At 39.2% G+C, this 21,234-nt stretch overlaps 1 protein-coding gene across 1 annotated transcript in view; it reads right to left on the bottom strand.

Moving 5' to 3' along the window:
- MS3_00004570 (uncharacterized protein) overlaps positions 1-8,694 on the bottom strand; it is a 36,292-nt gene extending 27,598 nt beyond the window's left edge. Inside the window, exons 1-4 of the mRNA XM_051212507.1 lie at positions 8,440-8,694; positions 3,347-3,626; positions 1,863-2,207; positions 553-777 (exon numbers count right to left, since the gene is read on the bottom strand). Of these exons, the coding sequence (XP_051072692.1) occupies positions 553-777; positions 1,863-2,207; positions 3,347-3,626; positions 8,440-8,642 (1,053 nt within the window). The 5' untranslated portion in view covers positions 8,643-8,694. The remainder of the gene's footprint in view (positions 1-552; positions 778-1,862; positions 2,208-3,346; positions 3,627-8,439) is intronic.
- Positions 8,695-21,234: the final 12,540 nt, after the last annotated feature.

The following is a 21,234-nucleotide window of genomic DNA, read 5'->3' as shown; positions in this document are numbered from 1 at the left end:
AGTAAAGCGTTATTACACCATTGCTCGTTGTGTATAAAATATTTGCGTAAGATCCATAATCGTGTAATTTCCGTTATTCCGTTTATATTCTTTAGAATAGATTATACAACTCAGATGCACTCACTCTTTAACTGACTTTAGATTCCAAGTTTCAAAACTATTTTATACCTTTAATCCTGTTAGTTTATTCATTATCTATGCCTGATTATTTTTTTAATATCACTGATACTACTACTACTACTACTACTACTACTACTACTACTACTTTGGTATTCATCTTAATGCCATTTCGCCGTTTTAATGTAGTTTAATAACTTCAAACGATGCACATATTTGATAGGTTCTATTTTGTTTATGATTGACTAACTGGGTATAAATAAGATGAACATTGTAGTTAGGGATATCAATAATAAACTGTTTAGCGAAACAAACAAATGACTAATAGACTGTCAATTTAAAAATAGTAAATATCGAAAAATGTGAAAACCTTGAAACATAATAAATAAATAAATAAATGAATAAATAATAATAATAATAATAGCAATAACTCACTGTGCATTTATATTTTACGCAATCTGACCAAAACTGTGATGCAGAGAATTTCGATCTGATTACAATTGTATTACCATATAATAACATTTGTCCGACTCCACATATTCCACCAGCTGAATGATATAACGGTAGAGGATCATATATAATATCGGATTGCCGAATACCAAATGAGTATTTAGCACCAACAACCAATAGAGTGTAGCGTAGTTTCGTTATAATAGCAGCCTGTATTGATATAGATGAAGTGATAAATAAATAGTAAACTTGGAAATAAGGAAATAAAATGTATTCAGACCGTAGTATGAGGTGTGTTTCTCATGTACATTTGAAATTCAATGCAGTCTCTGAACCAGTAAAGTACCAGCACTGATCAATATAAATCTACATGTTATTTTTTTAATTTTCATCGTAGAAAAATTTTAGTTACTTAGTTTAAGGGGATGAGTTATTGAGTTTTCAATATTTATCTTTTTAGACCTATTTGACAACCTCTACCAAACACCGATCAATATTTAGATATTAAATCAAATTACCATTACATGTAATCCCGATCTTAAGTTATTTAGCCTATCTATGGATTATTTTCATCCATAGAATAGTTATTAATCAGAAATATATTACAATTTAACTAGTTAAATAAATTGCAAACAACTTGACCCGCTTCAGCAAATTAAACGTAACTTTTTCAATATAAAATCTAACTGTCAAGCACATTCCTCATTATTTGTAAATATATGTGAAAATATGTTTAATACCTCATAATTCTAAAGGTTTCTTCAAATGTAAATGGTCAATAGTAATTACTTTTAAAGTGATTAAATTTTAAAAAAAAAAACAGCAAGATATTGTATATAGTTGGTCTATAAATATACAACCATATGAACGACTATTTTAATCGTTCCACAATAAAAGTCTTTACTAATCTATAACTACTTGTCAACCCCAAACTCAATCGAAAATTTCCTGATATGAAATGCACTTGTTTTGTTCTGAATATTATTCTTTTAAGATTTTGAGCTGATGGAAATAATCCAGTAACAAGTGAATCTACATTAGATTTTAACAAAAATTTATAGAGAAAAAGGGAATGTATAAAACTTAATTACATCTGGATGGTAGTAAATACATTTATGTTATAGAACCTGATTAACGATGAATACCGTCACAGAAAAAAAGAAAGCCAAGTCGAAAACTGAGCTGCGATAAAGTACTGAATGGTTATGGAAGCTAGCATGTTACAAATCATTTTATTCTGTAATAAAAATGAAATAACGAAAACGATTAAATATGTAAACATAGCTTTTAACTACCTTAGGCAAACCAGTCGTACCACTGGTATAGACGTAGATCAAATGTTCACGGAGATTAGCAATTCGTGGAAGTGGAATTGGAGCACAGTGTGGAACTTGTGCAAGTGCTATGTTCCAGCTACACGTTGAAGAAGTTGAATTAGAATAGGCAGTTTCTGGCAAACTTCTTTTCTCATCAACTAACCATATCATCTCTAATGATAAATCATTATACTCATTGACCGTTTCAAAAGTTTCTTTCAAAGAGGAACCCACAACTATTCCACGTGCACTCAGCGTTTTAATACAATTCATAAGTGATCCTTTACAAAGATTAGTATTTACCAGACCAGTCGCAACACCGACCTGTTAAATTAAGAGAGTAAATAAATGTTTTCTGAACAAAACCAATTCTTAGCGAGAAACCGATGTTCTTAGATGCATGTACTAAACAGATGTCCTATCAACTTAAGTAAAATATTCCGTATCTCTACAGGTAAACCTCACCTAGCATATACTGAACTAACTGTCGACTAGTTTTATTGCCATCTTTAAGGTGTGTTATGAGTAATCTAGAGAATAGCTACACTAAATTTGAAAATTAACCTGTAAAACTGCTAAAACTGTTCTGTTTTGCCAAGTCAATATTATCTATTATTCTTTGACGTCAGTAGACTCGTGCTTAAAATCTGATGTTCTTTATGTTGAGTCAAAAACGACCAGTTCCTAGTGTTGATCTATAAGAAACTGAGAGTGCTTAACTTCAGTGGAGCATAGTATGACAAACTACTCACCTTGACTATCATTTCAAGATAAATGGCTCATTACACATATGCGATTATCTCCCCACTAGTCTTAGTACTACAAGTAAGCAGCACTATCGTCTATTTCAAGCTTTGGAGTCTGTTAAAAATTCCAAATAATGATTACTACGGCAAAACCAGTTTACTTGGATCTTTACCTCTAAATAGAAGTGATTTCTAAGCCCTGAGAATTGTTAAGCAATAACACATATCGCGGTATACTCCCAAAACAATCGATTATCCTTCCGAATTAATACTGCTCTTGTAAACTTCCAGCAGATTACTGATACAATTTTGTCTGATAATTTTATTGAAATAGTGCATCTAGGTGATGCCCTCACTGTTACTAAATGACTAGATGAACTTCATAATTAAACCATAGCTGTATTATCACGTATATACGAAAATAAATTTTAGTCCGAAGCTAGGAAATATCAATCTTCGAAATTAGTGAAACATCAGGGGTTCATTTTTAACACCAATGTTCATTGACTTGGTACAGAAGACATTCAGGCCATACACTGATGATCTCAGGTGTATTGTGGCGGCCTTGAAGACTATAAACGCACAAAGTAAACACTACGGTAGGTTAAACTACACACATTAGTATGACTACCAAGTAACACATGAAATTAGTGACATAATATCACAGAAATCACTCCCACAACACGAAATAAACTTCTAAAGAAACTGATAACCTACCTTAGTTGCTCCTAGCCATATTCCAATATATGCCGGACAGGAATTCATAAACAGCAGTAATATATCACCTCGTTTAAAACCACATTTCGCCAGATAATTGGCTACTTTATTTGAATACGCATCCAGCTGCCCAAAGGTCCATACTTGGTCCTCAAAATAAATAGCAACATTTTCTGGTCCCCGTTTTTTTACAGTATATTCAAACATGTCGGAAAAAGTTCGTTTCGTCCATTGGAGCCAGAGAACATTTAACTGAACCATGAGTATGCATCGTAGTCCCCTATTGAACAAACAATATTATCTCATTATCCAGACTAATACAATCGTATTGTGCATCAAATTGTAAACATTCAAAACACAAAATTCCCAACCAAATGTCTGGATAGATGAACATATAAAAGTGGATCTGATAATACACATTAAAGTCCTTAGATCTAAACTACGAAACTAAAGGAAAGGTCAATTAAGTTGGAAAAAGAAGGAACAATTAGTAGCACAAATTCCGATTAGTCAACAAACAATAAATTCGCTGGTGGCTTTATCACCTATTGATTGGTCTGCCAAGGGTAGGATGCGTTCAGATTTCTTTATTATATACCATAACGCCAAATTCGGACACCTGATACCACCGATATCTCTGGACTACACCATGAAAATAGACCGACAAAGGTTATTTGATACGATTTTGGTAGTGACTAAGTTTTGTATCTGAAAAGTAAAGGACGTGCACAGGTTCCAGTTATTATCCATCGAGTGAGTAACCTTGAGTTTTAGGAAACATCGAGCCGACTGATGAGGCTATAAGTCATCGCAAAGACAGTGCTGTCCTAGAGATGGTGCAACACAGTGGTTAGAGACGTTATCAGGTATGGCTCAGAATAGAAGCCAGTGACGATTCAGTCGTAAATTTCTTCATAAAAAATGAACGTAACTTCTTTAACAGAGAATTATTATTATTTCACTATCATACACTAAAATCTGTTCGTTATTGTTCTCGTTTTTCTTATACGAACTTTACATTCCCTATCTCTTCACGTTCTCATTGTTATTGAATGGCGCATATGTATTTGGTGCCCCTTTGAATCAATATTTGTCTTCAAATAAATAAATAAATCACAGACTGATGTGCCTGAAATATAACACATCTGCATAACTGATATTTAAAGGTAATTTGTGAGTGACTGATTCGTTTTTACTGATAGCCACAGAATGAAATAAGCTGACGATGCTGAAATACAACGGGTCATGGGTGAAGCCATAATTTTAAAAGAACTCAAAAATATGCCGTGTACGTTAATGAAAGTAATAAGTTACAAAAATGACTATAATATGCACTATAAGACGACCGAATGTCATAATCATTACCGTCAGCGACACTACCAATAAAAAGACCAGCACGATGATTCCTGGTAAGAACATACAACGGGAGTGATGGGCAGATTTTTACACTTCAATACATCTTGAGTACTGTTAACATTTGGGTTTTAGCTCATATTGGATGTCTGTCTTCATAAAATAGGCCAGAGAGACATTAAACCATTTTAGTCTCTCGTCGATGGACTCGTTCCAGCACACACTTGAAACAAGGACTCGCTGCTTGAATCCCATATTCCGAATGCGGTCTACATGAAAGTCGAGTATAATACTCTAAACATTTATTCATCCAAGTACTGAAAAGACCTATGAATAGCCCATAATACCCTATAGTCTTTTCCAGCAGCAGCCTTACAGTTACTCGTAGTTTTGAGATCGCTGCTTATTATGACTCCTAAATCTTTAGTTTATTACTTTGGGTAACACGAATCCACGTATTGTGTAGTGATACGAATCATCATAGTTATTGAATTACATCACCACACTCTTGTTAGAATTCACTTCTAGAGAACATCCGTCCATCCATGCCACCAATGAGTTGAGATCATCCTGTAATATTACTCTATCTGACATACTGTGTATGGGTCTCCAAATATTTATGTAATCGGCGAAGAGTAGAACGGATGACTTTGCTACAGTTGGTAATTCATTTACATAAAGTAAAAAGAGAAGATTACTAAGGATTGTGCCTTGGGGAACTCCACTTTTTACAGGTTCCCACGACGAAAGAGCTCCATTTACCCTTACCCTGTCTCCTGTCATAGAGAAAGTCATTTATCCGGTCTATGACCTCATAATGGAATACAAAACTTCCCAGTTATAACTTAAGACCCGAATGAGAGACCTTATCAAAAGCTTAACTTAAATCTATGAAAATTACATCTACAGGAACATTTCGACCTCTTGCCGTAGACCAATCTTCTCTTATAACGAGCAGACTTGTCAAACAGGATGGGCCTTTCCGAAAACCATGTTGTTCCCTGGATAAAAGATTACGCCCTTCCACATAGTTTATAACAGCCAACTGGATAATATTTCCCATTAGTTATACAACTGCAATGATTAGACTAACGGGTCGATAGTTACTAACTAAATCTCTACACCTCGTCTTATACACCGGACTAATTATTACATCTTTCCAGTCTCTTGACAGTCCGGACTGCCGCAGAGTCACATCAAACAGTATGACTATAGGTTCAGCAATTACATCCAATAGGGCTTTCAGAATCCTAGGATGAATATCATCAGAACCACCGGCACCATCTCTTGCCAAAATTAACGGATTTTATTGTAGCAAAAGTAATGGAACTTCATCACTTCTCTGAGTTCGCCATCTTATATACGAAAATAACCGTTTCGGACTATTTTTACAATATCTAACCAATTGTTTTCATACGACCATCTAGTCTTACTTATCAACGCTTTACAAGCATTTCTAATCTAACAATAACTGGATCTGTGCTGTTCTAAGCCAGTAGAGATGAACATATTTCAATGCTTTTTCCTACCCATGGTGGATAGTTATTCGGTCGAAGTGGTATCAGACATGGTATAAACAGGGATGTAACTTAACTAAACTTGCCTTTAAATATGAACCCTACTTCAGCTGATGAACTAGTATCTACTGACCAATCTGTTTTACCAGCGCACTCCTGAATGGCTGATATGTTAGCTTTCCATATATTGGGGTGAGGCTTAACCTCATTATATACCATGTCACTAGATCTAAACGTGAATGACAAAACAGCGTGATCGCTATTCACTAACGGTGGAAGAGTATTTAGGTTGGTAATATCTTCAGAAGAACCTTGGTTTGCACCAAAACGTGTAGGTCTGGATACACGCTGTACTAATGCATTCTCCATTACCGTTATCAGGAGTCTACTATTATAGGAGTTCATAGATCCTACCGTGGCCACTTCAGTCCAACTAATATCAGGTTCATTAAAGTTTCCTAATATCAAACATCTGTTATTCCCACTCCATAGCTGAATGTACTGTAAAATAAAGTCATCAGGTGAGCAGATTGGGCTGCGATAGATAACACCGAGTATAAATGTACAACACCAGATAGTCACCTCACAGCTAATGACTTCACAAGTTCCACTATTATGGGATTCGCAAACAAAGGAGCGGATACTTATATTATTGGCTATGTATAAAACGACGCCACCTCCTTTCCTACACCTATGTCTAGGATTCGCTCCCAAGATCTAACTATTCGAAAACCCACTAATCGGAAATTTTCTTCACCGTTTGGTCGACGGGTTTCTAGTTCGGCTGGTGCCGATTTCCTCTTCATCTTCTATCTTCTTCAGGTCTTACTCGAATGCCGATATTGTCGTGACTACGAGCGCTATTTAACAGATCACGTTGCTTCTCCAAAACTAGGATTGACTTAAGGAGTCTATATGATTGGGATTCAACACAGTCATCGGCCCTATCACCTATTCTTATAAATTTTTTGACCTGAACTCCTTCAAGGTTATCTGGTGAGATACCACGGATAAGTTCTCCGAGCTTTCCCAAATCATGTGCGTGTCTAATTTTGGGGTCAGGATCGTTTAACTCTAGCAAATTACTCCCAATAATATTCGATGAGATTAAATTCTCAGCCACGCCAGGGTGGAGTTCTGTCTTACTATCGAATTTTGGTAGTGTATTTTTTAATCAGAATAGGAGTTCACCAGTGAATTCATAACGAAGTTTGTACTGCTTATAGCTTTTTTTCCCTTCACTTCTTTTTCACCGTACTACCGTCCATTTTTCATTACTCAGGACAGCAACACCGGGACTATTAGGAACGGTGACGGTTTTATCCCAGTTTTCAATTTCTGATGGTGTGCGATTACCCATATCAATACCAAGTGGCACTTCACTCTTCGTTAGTTTTAACGGAAACTTTACTTTTCCGTCAATCACAGTCGAGTGTTTAACGCGTCACGTAACAGCAGAGACTACACTGACATATTCCTCACTGCCAGTACTCGTGTTACCAGGGCAAGCACCACCTTTCTTTTTACAGGTCAAAATTAATAGGCTCATAGCCTGTTGTATCAGTAACGTCTTATTCGTACAGCAAAGCATACAAAGAAAATGAGAGTATGGCTTCAAGCATCTTTTGTACACGACGGGACCTAATGGGTATACATATTATGGAACCCCTTTTTACACTAATCACATTGCATTTCTTCCTCCACGGGGAATATACAATTTGGTTGTCCATATTTACAAGTACTGCGAACCGCTGTAACCAGATTAGGACTTAAAATACAATATGAATACGTGTCAATGAGAAATAAGGTACCACAAGACAAAGTCCAGCAAAATTTCAAACCCTAACCAAAACACCTCAAATTATAGTAAACCAAGAATGCTTTTTGATGCAACAAATACACAAAAGCAAAGATTATCATAAGTACCAAACCACTCGTTTCAGAAACGCGTGCGGGTTAGAGAGCAGTATGAGTAATTAGAATTATGATTTACGAGTCAAAGGTTTGGATTAGGAATTAGACTAGGGGTTTTCATCACGAATCGACATCAGCAATTATGCCGAAATAGTATTTAGCCAAACGAGTGTATGAAATTCGCGCTAAAATCTGAAACCTGTTATCTTAGATTCAATTAGTTCGTCCATAAATTATGGTCTCATCCCTATGAATATATTTCGAAAATTCGTACTGACATAAAGTTTTATCTAGAACAAAACAACTTACATGAGGTCTCTGATAAAAGTTAAAATAAAGATGCGTTGATAGCGCCAACCTCCAAGAGATACGTACAATAAGTACGAGACGACAATGGACTCGAAAATTGATCTCCAGAGTAACAATCTAAGTGCGAATATGGATAAATGAAAGACGAAACATGGTTGCCAGTTGATCGAATGCATCGTGCATCCACATAGCCTTTCAAACATACACCCAGAGTCTCATTTTAAAAGTTGACAAGGTCATCCTCAAAGTTGACGATTCATTAAAACATCAGATTTCAGATTTGTGTAGCAAGGATAGAAGGCGAGCGACCTATATTATTCATTTTCTAGTATGGTTATGTGATTGTCCAGTCTTCTCTCGAACGAGTCAATTGAAGGTGCGAACATCACTGCTTCGGGCAGCACGTTCCAAGTATTGATGACTCGGTGTGAAAACCTGTATGCCACGGGTATTTTGTTCGTTCTTTGCTTTTCTTTTCACGTGCTATGTCCTCTGAGATGTCCCGATCTAGTGGGAAGGAAAAGAGAGAATAAGTCATTTCTCATTTTTCTGTACATCAAAATTAAATCTCCCCTTAATCTGCGATAGGACAGAGTAAAGAGGTTCAGCCTTTCAAGCCGCTCTTTGTATGGTAAACCATAAAGTTCTGGAACTGAAAGGGTAGCTGACCTCTATACGTTTTCTAGGATATCCGAGTCACCTTTTAAAAAGGGGCTTGCAGCCTGAATGCGGTCCTCAAGCTTAGCTCTCACTAAGGATGTATGTACTGTGGTGAACATGGTAGTATCTAACTTAATGAATGTCCGTTTTAAAGCCCAGAGGGTTCGAAACCTCTTGGCTGCGACCTCATGGCAATGGGCCGTCGTCTTCAAATCATGACTCACTGTCACCCCTACATCCTTATGAGACCGGACCACGGGTAATGACACTTCCCCTATGTTGTACCTGTTAACCTTTGAATCCTCAATGTGAATGTAGACACGCTTTGCCGCGTTGATAGACACCAGCCACTCGAACGCTATATAATACTTTTAGAATCCCCAGTAATGCCTTAGGGACATCAAATACTCTCCTCGATTTACCAAGTTTTCGGTCTTATTTGAAACAAGTTAAATGGCTTTTAGTCTCAAGTCTTTCGTTATAGAGTCTCAAAGTGTCATCCAGTAATTCTGCATGGAATCCTTGGTGTGGAATAAACCTCAAAATTTTAACGTTATCACCAGAAGTTTCTGTTGATTTTTGTTCAAGCTGGATGTTAAAACATCGATATTTAATTGAGTAAATGAAATATCAGTTGTAAATACATAAACCTATATGTGTATTGGCCTCCATAAGGTGTAATCAACTTCATATTTCGCTTACAAAATTGACAAATCATCTTTTCCCGTAGATATTCTTCAAAGTGATAAGAAAGCATTGATGATAAAGGAAAGACATGGTTCTTCCTGTATTCCTTCTGAAACTGATGGACAAAACAGATCATTTATAATTATCGCGAAATAACACTGTCTGTAATCACCCTCAGAGCCTATGGAACTTGGTTGAAAGTTGATTATACTGAAGATGACACAGGTATTCAGTGTTTGACAACGCTTCTACCAGTAACACCTAATATAATTCGTAACCACCCAGAGAAATCAAAAGACATAGTCGAGGAGATCGGAAGAGTATATTTGGTGATAACCAATATATCGGAATTCTCTGATCTAATCTGGCTAGCGATTGCGGTTGATGTTGAGAACGGCGTTACCACACGTGATCTGGCGCGGATGCCTGACCGAGCGCCTTCAGCTAGATGAGTCCACTAAAACATATGGTCAGCATCCAATGTCGAAAACTTACAGAGCTATTTATTTTGGGGATTTATTTACCGCTACAATACTTTTAAATGATAAAAGATTAGATGCTGTTGTAAAAACTAAATTTGGGCGGTTAAGAGTTAGATAAAAACGTCTTGGTAATACCAAAATATTACAGCTTATGAAATTAGTTATTTTATAGGGCAAGTGAATTGTTGCTGGGCCTTACGTAAATCGTCTGGCAGTTGAGTCACTGAATACCGAACAGCTTATCGATCTTCGCCATACCCAAGGACAACCAACGCGCTTCAGTTAGTTACAATCCATAAGCTGGTCCATTAGGTTGTGGTCGTTTCGTACTGTTGAGTTCCTTCCCTTTTATTGATAGAACAAACCCGACTAGTGTGGGGTAGTTCTTTACCTTGAATATGAGCAAAGTAGTTGGAACGCGGAGTTGTCTTTTCTGAACGCACAAAGCCTTTCGACATTCAATATAAAATAGTGGGAAGTATAATGTCCATACAAAGTAAGGTAGTGAATGAATATGTAGAATTATGGTCTACTTCGTCATTAGTACTGCTCTAATAATAGACCTAATACCAAAAATGTAGATTTGTTATGAGTTAACTGCCTAATCTACAAGATCTTACGTGAAAGTCACGTCATTGTCTTCACTGACTCATCGTATCATAACAATCACCAATATATGATGAAGAACACATTTAGGCTGGAAATAGGACAATATATTTAATATGAATAAGAGTGGTAGGCTACACAAGAATGATCACGCCTGCAAGGCTGAATGACAGCATCTGTTTGAATTGAAGTTCCTCCTTCGTTTTCCATAGTTAACCGTCTCTTCGTATCATTTGTTGAATATGTGTTTTCAGTAATTATATGCTTGGCTTCAAAGGTCGTGTGGCTAGGTTCCGATACCACCACAAATACTTGGGCCCTTTTGTTTTGGCATATAATAAGATGTGTGAGGTCAACTCTTAATTCACCAACCTAAGTCATTACATTAGTTTCCTTCTAGAAACTACTTCCGTAGGAAGTTCGATTCGATCACCATATCTATCAAGAACATCTTCGTCCTGAATTACTAATTCATTCAATGCTTGGCTTTCAATCAAAGACGATCAACTCCGTCAGCATTCAACGACACTCCATGGACATCTCTTCCTTGACTAGCTTGATATCTTATTTCGTAGCATTTAATTTCTTCCGCAACTATCGCTTATGTTTTTATATATGTTGGTGAGGTACGATTTTCCCACTCTCTGTCCAGCTATCAGGTGTTTACTCACCTGCTTTTGAGTTGCCCTAAAGTAAAAAAATAGACAAGAATCTGTTTCAAAAACGATGATCAAAATCAGGCAAACCTGAAAGACTGATTCACTGCCTGTATAAAACAGTATGGTACAAAATGAAAAAAACAAATAAGATTAATGACTATTCGATTCCACATAAGTGCCTGGTTTCCAGAATGGATTGGCAATCTGGAAGGAAATAGACACGGTGTAGACATCTGGCGCACGAAACGATATTAAAAGAAAGAAAACTTACCATGTTAAAATATGTATGTAAATGTGTGAATTTGCCAGATATCGGATTCATCACCAAACAAGGAGCTTAGATTAAAGAAATATCCATAAATGCCACAAACACAGGGGAGACTAAGATAACAAAAGGAGGGAGGGTGACGTCACCGACCAGCAAACATGAAGGTGGGTAGATAACTTCAATCCACCCGTGTTTGTAGGGCAGAACGTGTTATTAAATTACGGCTCTTTATGGTCAAGCGTGTTGTCACGAACCAATGGTATTGATGCTAATTGATTATATAAAATGTGACGTTGAATTGATTTCACTTCCTACCGAGTAATCCTATTACAAGCATAATCAGACAATTTGCCAAGGATGAAGCCTGCTCATGAACCTATGAAATAGTTTCAGAATACTGTTTTCATAACTACCTTTTAAAACTACACATAATCCTCTACTTTTAGCTTCTTTTTGAACCACCTCCATTCATACAGTTCTTTATCCAATCATACCTTATTTATGCTTATTTTCTTTAACCTGTTAGAATGCTCTTGCTTGAAAAGTATCTTAATAAAAGAGAATTAGACTAAGTAACCATATCTTGACTATTCCTCCACAAATGACTCAACTTCAATTGTCACGAACATTGTACACTCCGCAACTCAACCTTCACAAAGCGCACCGACTGTTATATTGAAAACACAAGTCTTACCAACATTATTTACATTCATTTGTGAAAAGTGTTATCCCTCATAATCCTATGATCAATGTACCTCATAAAATATTAACCTAACTGTATCTGTAACAATTTGATCTTGCCTGTAAACTGGCATGCTTCATTTAACAGACTACTATTATCTAGTGAAATGCACTCATGTTAAGAGGTACCGAAAAGCACGACAATCCATCCAGCAAAATAATTGGGACCTCCTTGGTTATTCTTGCAGTTTAGATCATTCAATGGATTTGACATATGTGAGGCTATTTATGATGAGTAGTAATGATTCAAATCATCCGGATTAAACACGCAGTATAGCAACTAATCCAAGAGTGCATGGTGTTGCTGACCTTTTTGTCACTCGCTCGATTCAGAACAAATGAAAGAGTTTAGATAATTATGTGTTTGCTACTGTTTGAAAAATCTAAAATGACCTTACGATTGCAGAAAATTGAAGATTCCGGAGTATTGCCTTCGTTATTTGACAATGGAACTAAAAAAACTGGAAATTAGGCAGGCAGTGGGCGGAAGAAAAGATATTAAAGGATAGTCCTTAGTTCAAGACAGGTTGTAACGTTAAACGATCAAACAATATGAACAATTAGGTCTGGATAACCATTCAGCCCTTGCTCACATTGCTAGCTAATGTCTAGTTATGTCATTTAAAGGCCATATTTGCTAGAGTTTGATGTTTTAACAATTTTGTTTCGCTTAGATATGTAAATGTTATTAAAGCCTGTTAATCAATCGTCGTAAGCTAATAATTAATATAGATGACCACGCCTGCCAGGCTGAGCCGTGCCACCCGACTGAATTGATCAATTCTTCCCGCGTTCTTAATTGTTGGCGTTCTCTCCATGTTAAGTGTTAGATATCTATTCTCCCAGTTATTTCATGTTCAGAATTGAGGATTGTGTGATTATGACCAGTACCACTGCATACTCTACAGTCCGAACGGTCTTCCCTTCTGGACATCAAGCGTTCTACCTCTGACGTGCTTCGAACGTATCGAAATTTCCCCCGTCTGACGACTTTGACAGCGTTAATACCACGTTCCGCTACATGCAACTTACAAGCAGTGTTGCATGTAGTGTCCACCACACCAGTTGTCCTAGACATTACTCTCATTCCTCATAGGAATTCTGTCAAAAATGTTGAATATGACTGAAGAAGAGGAATTTCGATCGACAGACAAAAGAAAGATTAGTGAGACCATGGTTTGTGGACGACCTTGAGCAACGCCAAAGTGACTTTGAGGGTGCTTATCTGCTTACTAGAGCTAAATGAGGGTTACAAAGCGGTTTTAAGAAAAAGGGTTTTCATCACGAACTGATATCAGCTATAATGCCATGACTCTATTTAGCTAAATGAGTGAATGGATTTCGCGCCAAAATCTAGGACCTGTTATCTAAAATCTGATTGATTCGTCCATAAATTGTAGTCTCGCCAAAAGAGTGTCAACAAGAAGATTCCACTGTTGCTGCACGTCCACTGAATTGCATCTCCTTGACCAGAATATCTTTTTGAAGTTTGCTCCAACAGCTTGTAACCAGTTTTAGGAAGACTTGATATTAAGTGATAGTTCATTGTCATCTGTCGTTGAGAATCTAAGTCGCATAAAAAACCTTAACTCTTGGATGACTAGATGAAACTAACTCCCTGACTTTTCTTATCGCTAAATTCTCAGTTCACAGTGTAGGTAGTAAACCAACCTTTAAATATTACAGGTAAGGGAAGAACCATGTTGAGATATATATCATCAAGTAACAACCCAGTATTCAGTGAGCCACTTTATTTTGTTTTCTTGGAGTAATGGTGTTAGACCGTACTCCCCAAGCTGCTACATTCATATTTGAATAATCAGAAATAGCTGGATAGAATTATAAGTCAAGGTATTCCTTGTGAGGTAAATGGGAAGTAGTTGAGGGAGCTGGCTTTATTGTTCAAATCAATCATCCGACTGATATCTGTTTGGATGAACAATTATTAACTCCGAGAACTTACGGGAATCCTCATGCTAGGATTCGAGGTCAGCAGCTCCTATGTCGGGTGAGAATCAGGTTACTTGGAGTACCTTATATAGTGGTAAGGTGCAAGTGTCCCTAGGGTCTTGTAGCCATCTAAAATTCACGGGACACGTGAAAAGTGTTAGTGGAAGGAGTTCAGAAGGTAATATAGAATGAATAGTATTAATCCCTTAATATTACGTTACACAAGTAAATGGATCCCTCAGTCTTTAGTCTTCAGTAATAAGGATAGTAGGTTGATGAACCTGTGTTAATCCTGACACATTGCTTTCCAGTGAAGGTCCAGCTTTTCCTTGAAAGTATTCACTGGTGGGGCTGATACCACTTGTTCGGGTAAGGCGTTCCAATGATTGACTACTCGATGAGAAAAACGGGACCCCACTTTAAGTTTATTAGATCGTGGTTTATGAACCTTCTTGCTATGACCTCGGAGATTATTAGTGCTGGAGGGAGCAAAAAGATAAGACATATTAACACCCAAATCATAATTAAAGATACGAAATGCCAGTGTAAGGTCACCTCGTGTCCTACGATACGACAAGGGGAAAAGATTTAGGCGTTTTAAGCGCTCATCGTAAAGGAGTCTAGAAAGACTCTTCACTAATCTCGTTCCCACACACTGGATACGCTCAAGGGAGTTAGTATTCTTTACCAGACACGGGTCAGCTGCTTGGATACAGTACTCTAAATGTGGTCTAACATATATGGGATATAAAATTCGAAACGTTTCCTCGTCAAAAGATCTGAACGCTCGGCGAAGTGACCATAACGCACGAAAACCTTTGACAGCGGCTGCTCTGCAATGCGTAGTTGTTTTTAAATCATGGCTTAATATTACTCCTAAGTCTCTATGCTCTTGAACGCATGGAAGAGGTTTACCCTCAATAGTGTAACGGTAACTATTACCGTGACCGATGTGCATTAGTACACTCTTCCTAGCATTAATTTCTAAGCCCCACTCTCGAGCCCATCTAACTAAATCGTCTAAGTCAGCTTGAAGATCCAGATGATCAGCCGCACTTTTTATTGTTCTCCAGATTTTTACATCATCCGCAAACAATAATGTCGACGACCTAAGTAACAGCGGTAACTCATTAACGTAGAGAAGGAAGAGCAGAGGGCCGCAGATGGTGCCTTGGGGTACACCACTTCTGACCGGCTTCCAATCGGATAGCGTTCCGTTGACCCTAACTCTCTGTCTGCGGTCACATAAGAAATTTCCTATCCACTCATGTACAGTACCTATTATTCCATAGCTCGTAAGCTTCTGCATAAGACCTAAGTGTGAAACCTTGTCAAATGCTTTGCTAAAATCTATGAATATCACATCGACAGACAGACCGTTATCTAGGGCTGCTGTCCAATCCTCCCTCGCAATAAGCAAGTTAGTCAAGCATGAACGCTTGTTACGAAATCTGTGTTGCTCAGGAGCTAACAGATTGTGTAAATCTATGTGGCTTAGCAACCTAACCCGAATTATCTTTTCAAGTAACTTAACGACTATGCTAGTTAGACTGACAGACCGGTAGTTAGATACTATCTGTCGCTGACCGTCCTTAAATATAGGACTGACTATAGCGTCCTTCCAATCTCTAGGGAGTTGAGCGAGTGAGAGGGACATGTTTAAGAGTGTCGCAAGCGGTTTTGAAATAATGTCCGCAAGAGATGACAGCAACTGTGGATGTAACCCGTCAGGGCCCGGTATCTTACCAGGTTTGAGGTTAGTTATCAACGGAAGGACAGTTTCCTCAGTCACCTGTACAGATTCAATGGTTGGTATCTCGGTGTGAGTGGGACAAGTATTTGTTACAATAAACGTAGAGAAGACTTTGCTAAAATAGTCTGAAAAAGTCTCAGCTTTTGCTCGATCTGATTCAGCTAGTAATTCTGAATTTTCGTGTAACAGTAACGGGGGAATACCATCACTACGTTTCATTTGCCGTTTAACATACGGAAACAATCGTTTCGGACAAGTACGGCTATCATATACTAACTGTCGTTCGTAAGTGGTACGGGATTTCGCTATGGTTTTCTTACAGATATTACAGAATTCTTGGTACTCACGCTTAAATGGTGCATGACTTGTCAACAAGAATAAGTCCCAGAAATGTTTCCTATGCTTTGACAGCTTCCAGGTTTCCTTATTAATCCATGGAGGGCAATGTGATAGCTTACGTGCTGACCATGGGATAAACGTAGACGTTACGGACTCGAATGTAGCCTTAAACTTATTCCATTCATCTTCAAATGGTTCAAATGGTTCAAATGGTTGTGGACGGAATAGAAGAAGCTTTCGCTTAACAGGCTTCCGTGTCTAGTAGCAGGGGATCACCAAATCCTCCAGGCAGGAACCTAGGTATGTTAACAATAAAAAAGGAAAGGAAATTGGTAAATCATAATGTGATGCTGTCCTTGGTCCTTAAGAATAGGTCAAGTTGCCTCTTGAAGGACTCCTGAGAAGTCGCTTGGACTAGCTCGGCCGGCAGCGAATTCCAGCTTTTGACAACTCTTAAGGAGTAGAAGTTGTGTCTACATTCCGTCTTGCTATGTTGTGTTTCCAGTTTCTGGGTGTTACCCCTTAGATTATTATTCGAACTAAGCTTAAGTAGGTGTTTAAGAGGATGTCCAGAAGTGTTAACAATACTATAAGCCATTAGTAAATCACCTCTAAGACGCCTATATTCTAGTGGGTAAAGGTCTAGTGAACGGAGGCGTTCTTCGTAAGGCTTAGATTTGAGTCCTCGAACTGATTTCGTAGCTCGCCGTTGGATACGCTCCAAAGTGACCTTGTCCTTATGGAGTGAGGGAGGGGAGTACTATGTTTCCGTACTCTAAATGGGGACGGATGAAACTATTGAAGATTGTATGGAAAGTTCTTCCGTCAAACTGGCCAAAAATGCGCTTCAACGTTACCAGTGCAAGGTTTGCTCGGAAGGCATTTTTGTCACAGTTAGCGTAAGACTTTAAGTCATGGGGCACCAGGACTCCTAAATCTTTTTCGACTTGGGATACTACTAGAGAGGAGTTTCCTAAGTTGTAACTGTAGTTTGCGACATGTCGCAGATGGACTACTTTACACTTTGAAGTGTTAAAGGTAAGTCCGTTATCGTCTGCCCAACTTTGAAGTCGCGTCAGATCCTCCTGAAGTGCCTGTGTATCGTCTTGGTTGCGTATCTCTCTCCAAAGTTTCACGTCGTCGGCAAAAAGTAGTAAGTCTGACGTTACCTGTTGAGGAAGATCATTTATGTAGATCAAGAAGAGAAGAGGCCCTAGTACTGAGCCCTGGGGGACCCCACTAGGATATTCCATAGCCTGAGATAAAGTGAAATTAACCCTAACCTTAAAGTGTCGATTTTTTAGGTATGAAGTAAGCCAATCGATTAGAGGTGGTTTGATACCTAGTCGTTTGAGCTTGTTGATAAGACACAAGTGGTTAACCTTATCAAAAGCTTTTGAGAAATCAAGGTAAATGACATCAACCTTTCCCTTGCAATCGAGGATGCTTGTCCATCTGTCCACCGCAGTCAGCAGGTTGGTTATACAAGAGTAACCCTTCCTGAAACCATGCTGTTGGGGTGAGAAGAAATTTAAGGACAGTAGATAGTCATTTAAACCGTCGCATATCAGGGACTTCATGAGTTCTGAATGTAATGACAGAAGAGCCACCGGCCGATAACTTGAAGGTTCATTGCGTCGACCACCTTTGAAAATTGGTGTGATGTGAGCCAACTTCCAGTTTTCCGGTAATTTGCCTCGGCTAAGCGAGTGTGAAAACACCACGCTAAGCGGCGTTGCCAGGATTGAGGCTGCCTCCCTCAGTATGGCAGGATGAACCATATCCGGGCCAGGAGAAGTGTCAAGTCTTAAGTGCTGCAATTTCCGGAACACCAAGTCAGCGCTTAGGTCCACTTCAGAAAGTCCTGTGGAGTTGGAGATGAGACTGTCGTCAATAAAGTTGATGTCAGCCGGTTGAAATGTTTGAGAGTAATGGGCCGCCAGAAGGTTAGCGGCGTCGCCATCGTTGTTGGTCGGGCCGTTAAGACCTAGCAGTTGAGAAACTCCTGTTTTGGCTTGACGAAGAGAGGCTGCATAACGGAATAGGCTTCTAGGGTTAGAGGCGAATTTGTCCATAAGCTTTGTTTGGTACTGAAGCCTGTCTTCTCTTATAGCCTTCGTGCATGTGTTCCTGATATGTTTGTATTGCCTATACGCTCCATCGTTATTAGTTCGTTTGTATTCCGCCCAACAGTGCCGTTTGCGGCTTAGGAGGCGAAGGGTACGGTTCTTGATTACTGTGGGTGGCTTGAAGCTTTTGGGAACCGTTTGAGGAACTGAATGGTCTGTAGCACATAAGAGCGTGTGCAGTAAGAAGTCCCAATGACCATCCACATCGATTTGAGGGTGAACATCCCAAACCACCTGTTGTAGATAGTCATGTAGAGCTGGCACATTCAGCCGTTTAAAATTCCAACGCAAATTATTGTTGGGATACCTTAGCTTAGTTTTGATGACAAAACTGAAGGCTATGACGGCATGATCGCTTTTTCCCAGAGGAGCCAGGATTGAGAGGTTGTCGACTAGGAATTCTTCGTTAGTGAATACACAGTCTAAGCGCGATGGTGTCTGACTGTTTCTCCAACGAGTTCCCGACCTCACATTTTCATATAAGCCCAAGTCATCGATGAGGTTGAAGAACCGAGCTTCAATTGAGTTGTCGCCTCCAGTGTACGTGTGTTCCGCGAAGTTGACTCTAGGGAGATTAAAGTCCCCTAGAATCAGGATGTGTGTGAAACCGAGACGGATAGAACGGGATAGTCCTTCCAGCATACGACTATCGTACTCGGTGTCGGCAGTTGGCTTCCTGTAAATGACTCCGACTAGACACCTGGAGGTACTAGACAATCTTACAGAGCACCATATGGATTCCTCAAGATTGTTAAACTCGAGGTTGTGAACCTGGTGCACCTCCAAGCAAGAGCTTATGTATATGGCTACTCCGCCCCCAATTCCTGTTTTTCTGTCGTTGCGGAACAAAGTCATCCCAGGCAATGCTAACTCTTGGTCCGAGAACTGAGAAGATATCCATGCTTCAGATATTCCTATCAGATGGGCCTTATTAGCGTTGCTAAGTTCACGTAGTTCATCCAGTTTGTTTGGTAGACTCGCGGCGTTCATATATAAGCAGTTTATGCTTTCAATTTGGAACGCGTGAGCTTCGTCCTGTTTTTCTGTATGAACCTTATGTGAATGGACAGGTAGCCCACCTATGTGAGGTTTGCCGAGGTGGTAGGCCCTGTCCTTTACACGTTTTTTTTATCGTTTAGACAGTCCACAAGTGGAATGGTCAGCTCCAACTTGTCTTTATTCTTGGTCCTAACTTCGTATGGCCTATCCGGGTGCATGTGGATTCCAGGTGGCAATCGACGTCTATTAGCACGAAATGCTTCCAGAACTGCAGCCGCCATGTGGGAAGATGGGAAGGTTATCTTCATTAGACGGGGTCTAAGATCACCGTCCTTCTTGGCTAGTCTCGTCACATGCTGAGTCAGTATGTGTTTGAGCCTCAAGGACTGTTTGATGAATTTCCATTCCCTGATGTCAGAATTTGATTGAGTAGGGTCTGCATTTTCCGGTATACCTTGGACAATTATGTTTCTTCCGCGGAAAAACTTCTCACGAGATTCTTTAGGGACGTTTCGTATGATACTGCGCTCAGAGTACGGTATGTCGGGCAGTATTCTTACGTTACCATCTGATTTCAGCAAGTGGCTTGCTAGCAAGACGTCCTCTACGTCGGTGGCAGCCTTAAGTGTTACTCGGAGAAGCCTCGGGTGATTTAGATGCTTAGAATCCTTTCCTCGAGTGAGCCGGGTGACCGTCAAAGGCTCTATTCTAGGAAGTTCGAGCTTCTTGTCCAATTCACCCCAGAGCATCCTGTCGTTTTTGTCCTGCAGACTGAGAGGAAGATCAGGCTTGTCAACGAGGTTCATGATAATGAGAGAATCGTCACGAACTGTTGTTAATTTACCAGGTTTCACGATGGGTTCAGGTTTAGTAACTTGTTGTTTGGAGGTCAGTGTGCGTTTATGAATCATGGGCTCTTTATTGACCGGACGAACAGTCTTGGGGGTAGACTGTGCGACTAAATTACCAGTTATTTTCCGTGCAGCAACTCTTGGGTTGCTCGGCTTAGGCGGTGATGCCTGGTTCTTTTGGGCTCTCTTAACGTGGGTCGAATCACATGCAGGGTTTTTGGCAACCACTGTTGTGTTCGGGGACCCTGAGCTGGGAGACCCGAGTTTGCCTAGGGAGTTCAGTACCGTCGACGTAATGATGGTACTGAGCCTCGACACGTCGTCGTTAGTGTGGATGGATGCTCCATCGATGGAATACCTATCGATATCCCTGTTTTTGAGTCCGTTGCACTCTCTTGTTTGTATATCAGTTTTTTTACTATCGTATTCCAAGTTAACTGACAACTTGTTCCGAAGACTTGTCAGTAGGACAATGATGTTACTCAGCAAGAGTCTGTGTTGCACGTGACACACACCCACTTTTGCTCTGACTTGCCGAGTCTGTTGTAAGCAGTTGCTGTCAGATCTGTGCATGCTTCGTGGAACCAACCTTTGCAGTTGTCGCACTGCATGCCAGTTGTGACAGCAAAACGGCATCCCGGACGTTTGCATGAGTTTTTCATGACGGTGTT

Source organism: Schistosoma haematobium, chromosome ZW (genome assembly GCF_000699445.3).
Source record: "Schistosoma haematobium chromosome ZW, whole genome shotgun sequence".
NCBI lineage: Eukaryota > Metazoa > Platyhelminthes > Trematoda > Strigeidida > Schistosomatidae > Schistosoma > Schistosoma haematobium.
This window is presented reverse-complemented; position numbering and strand designations above follow the sequence as displayed.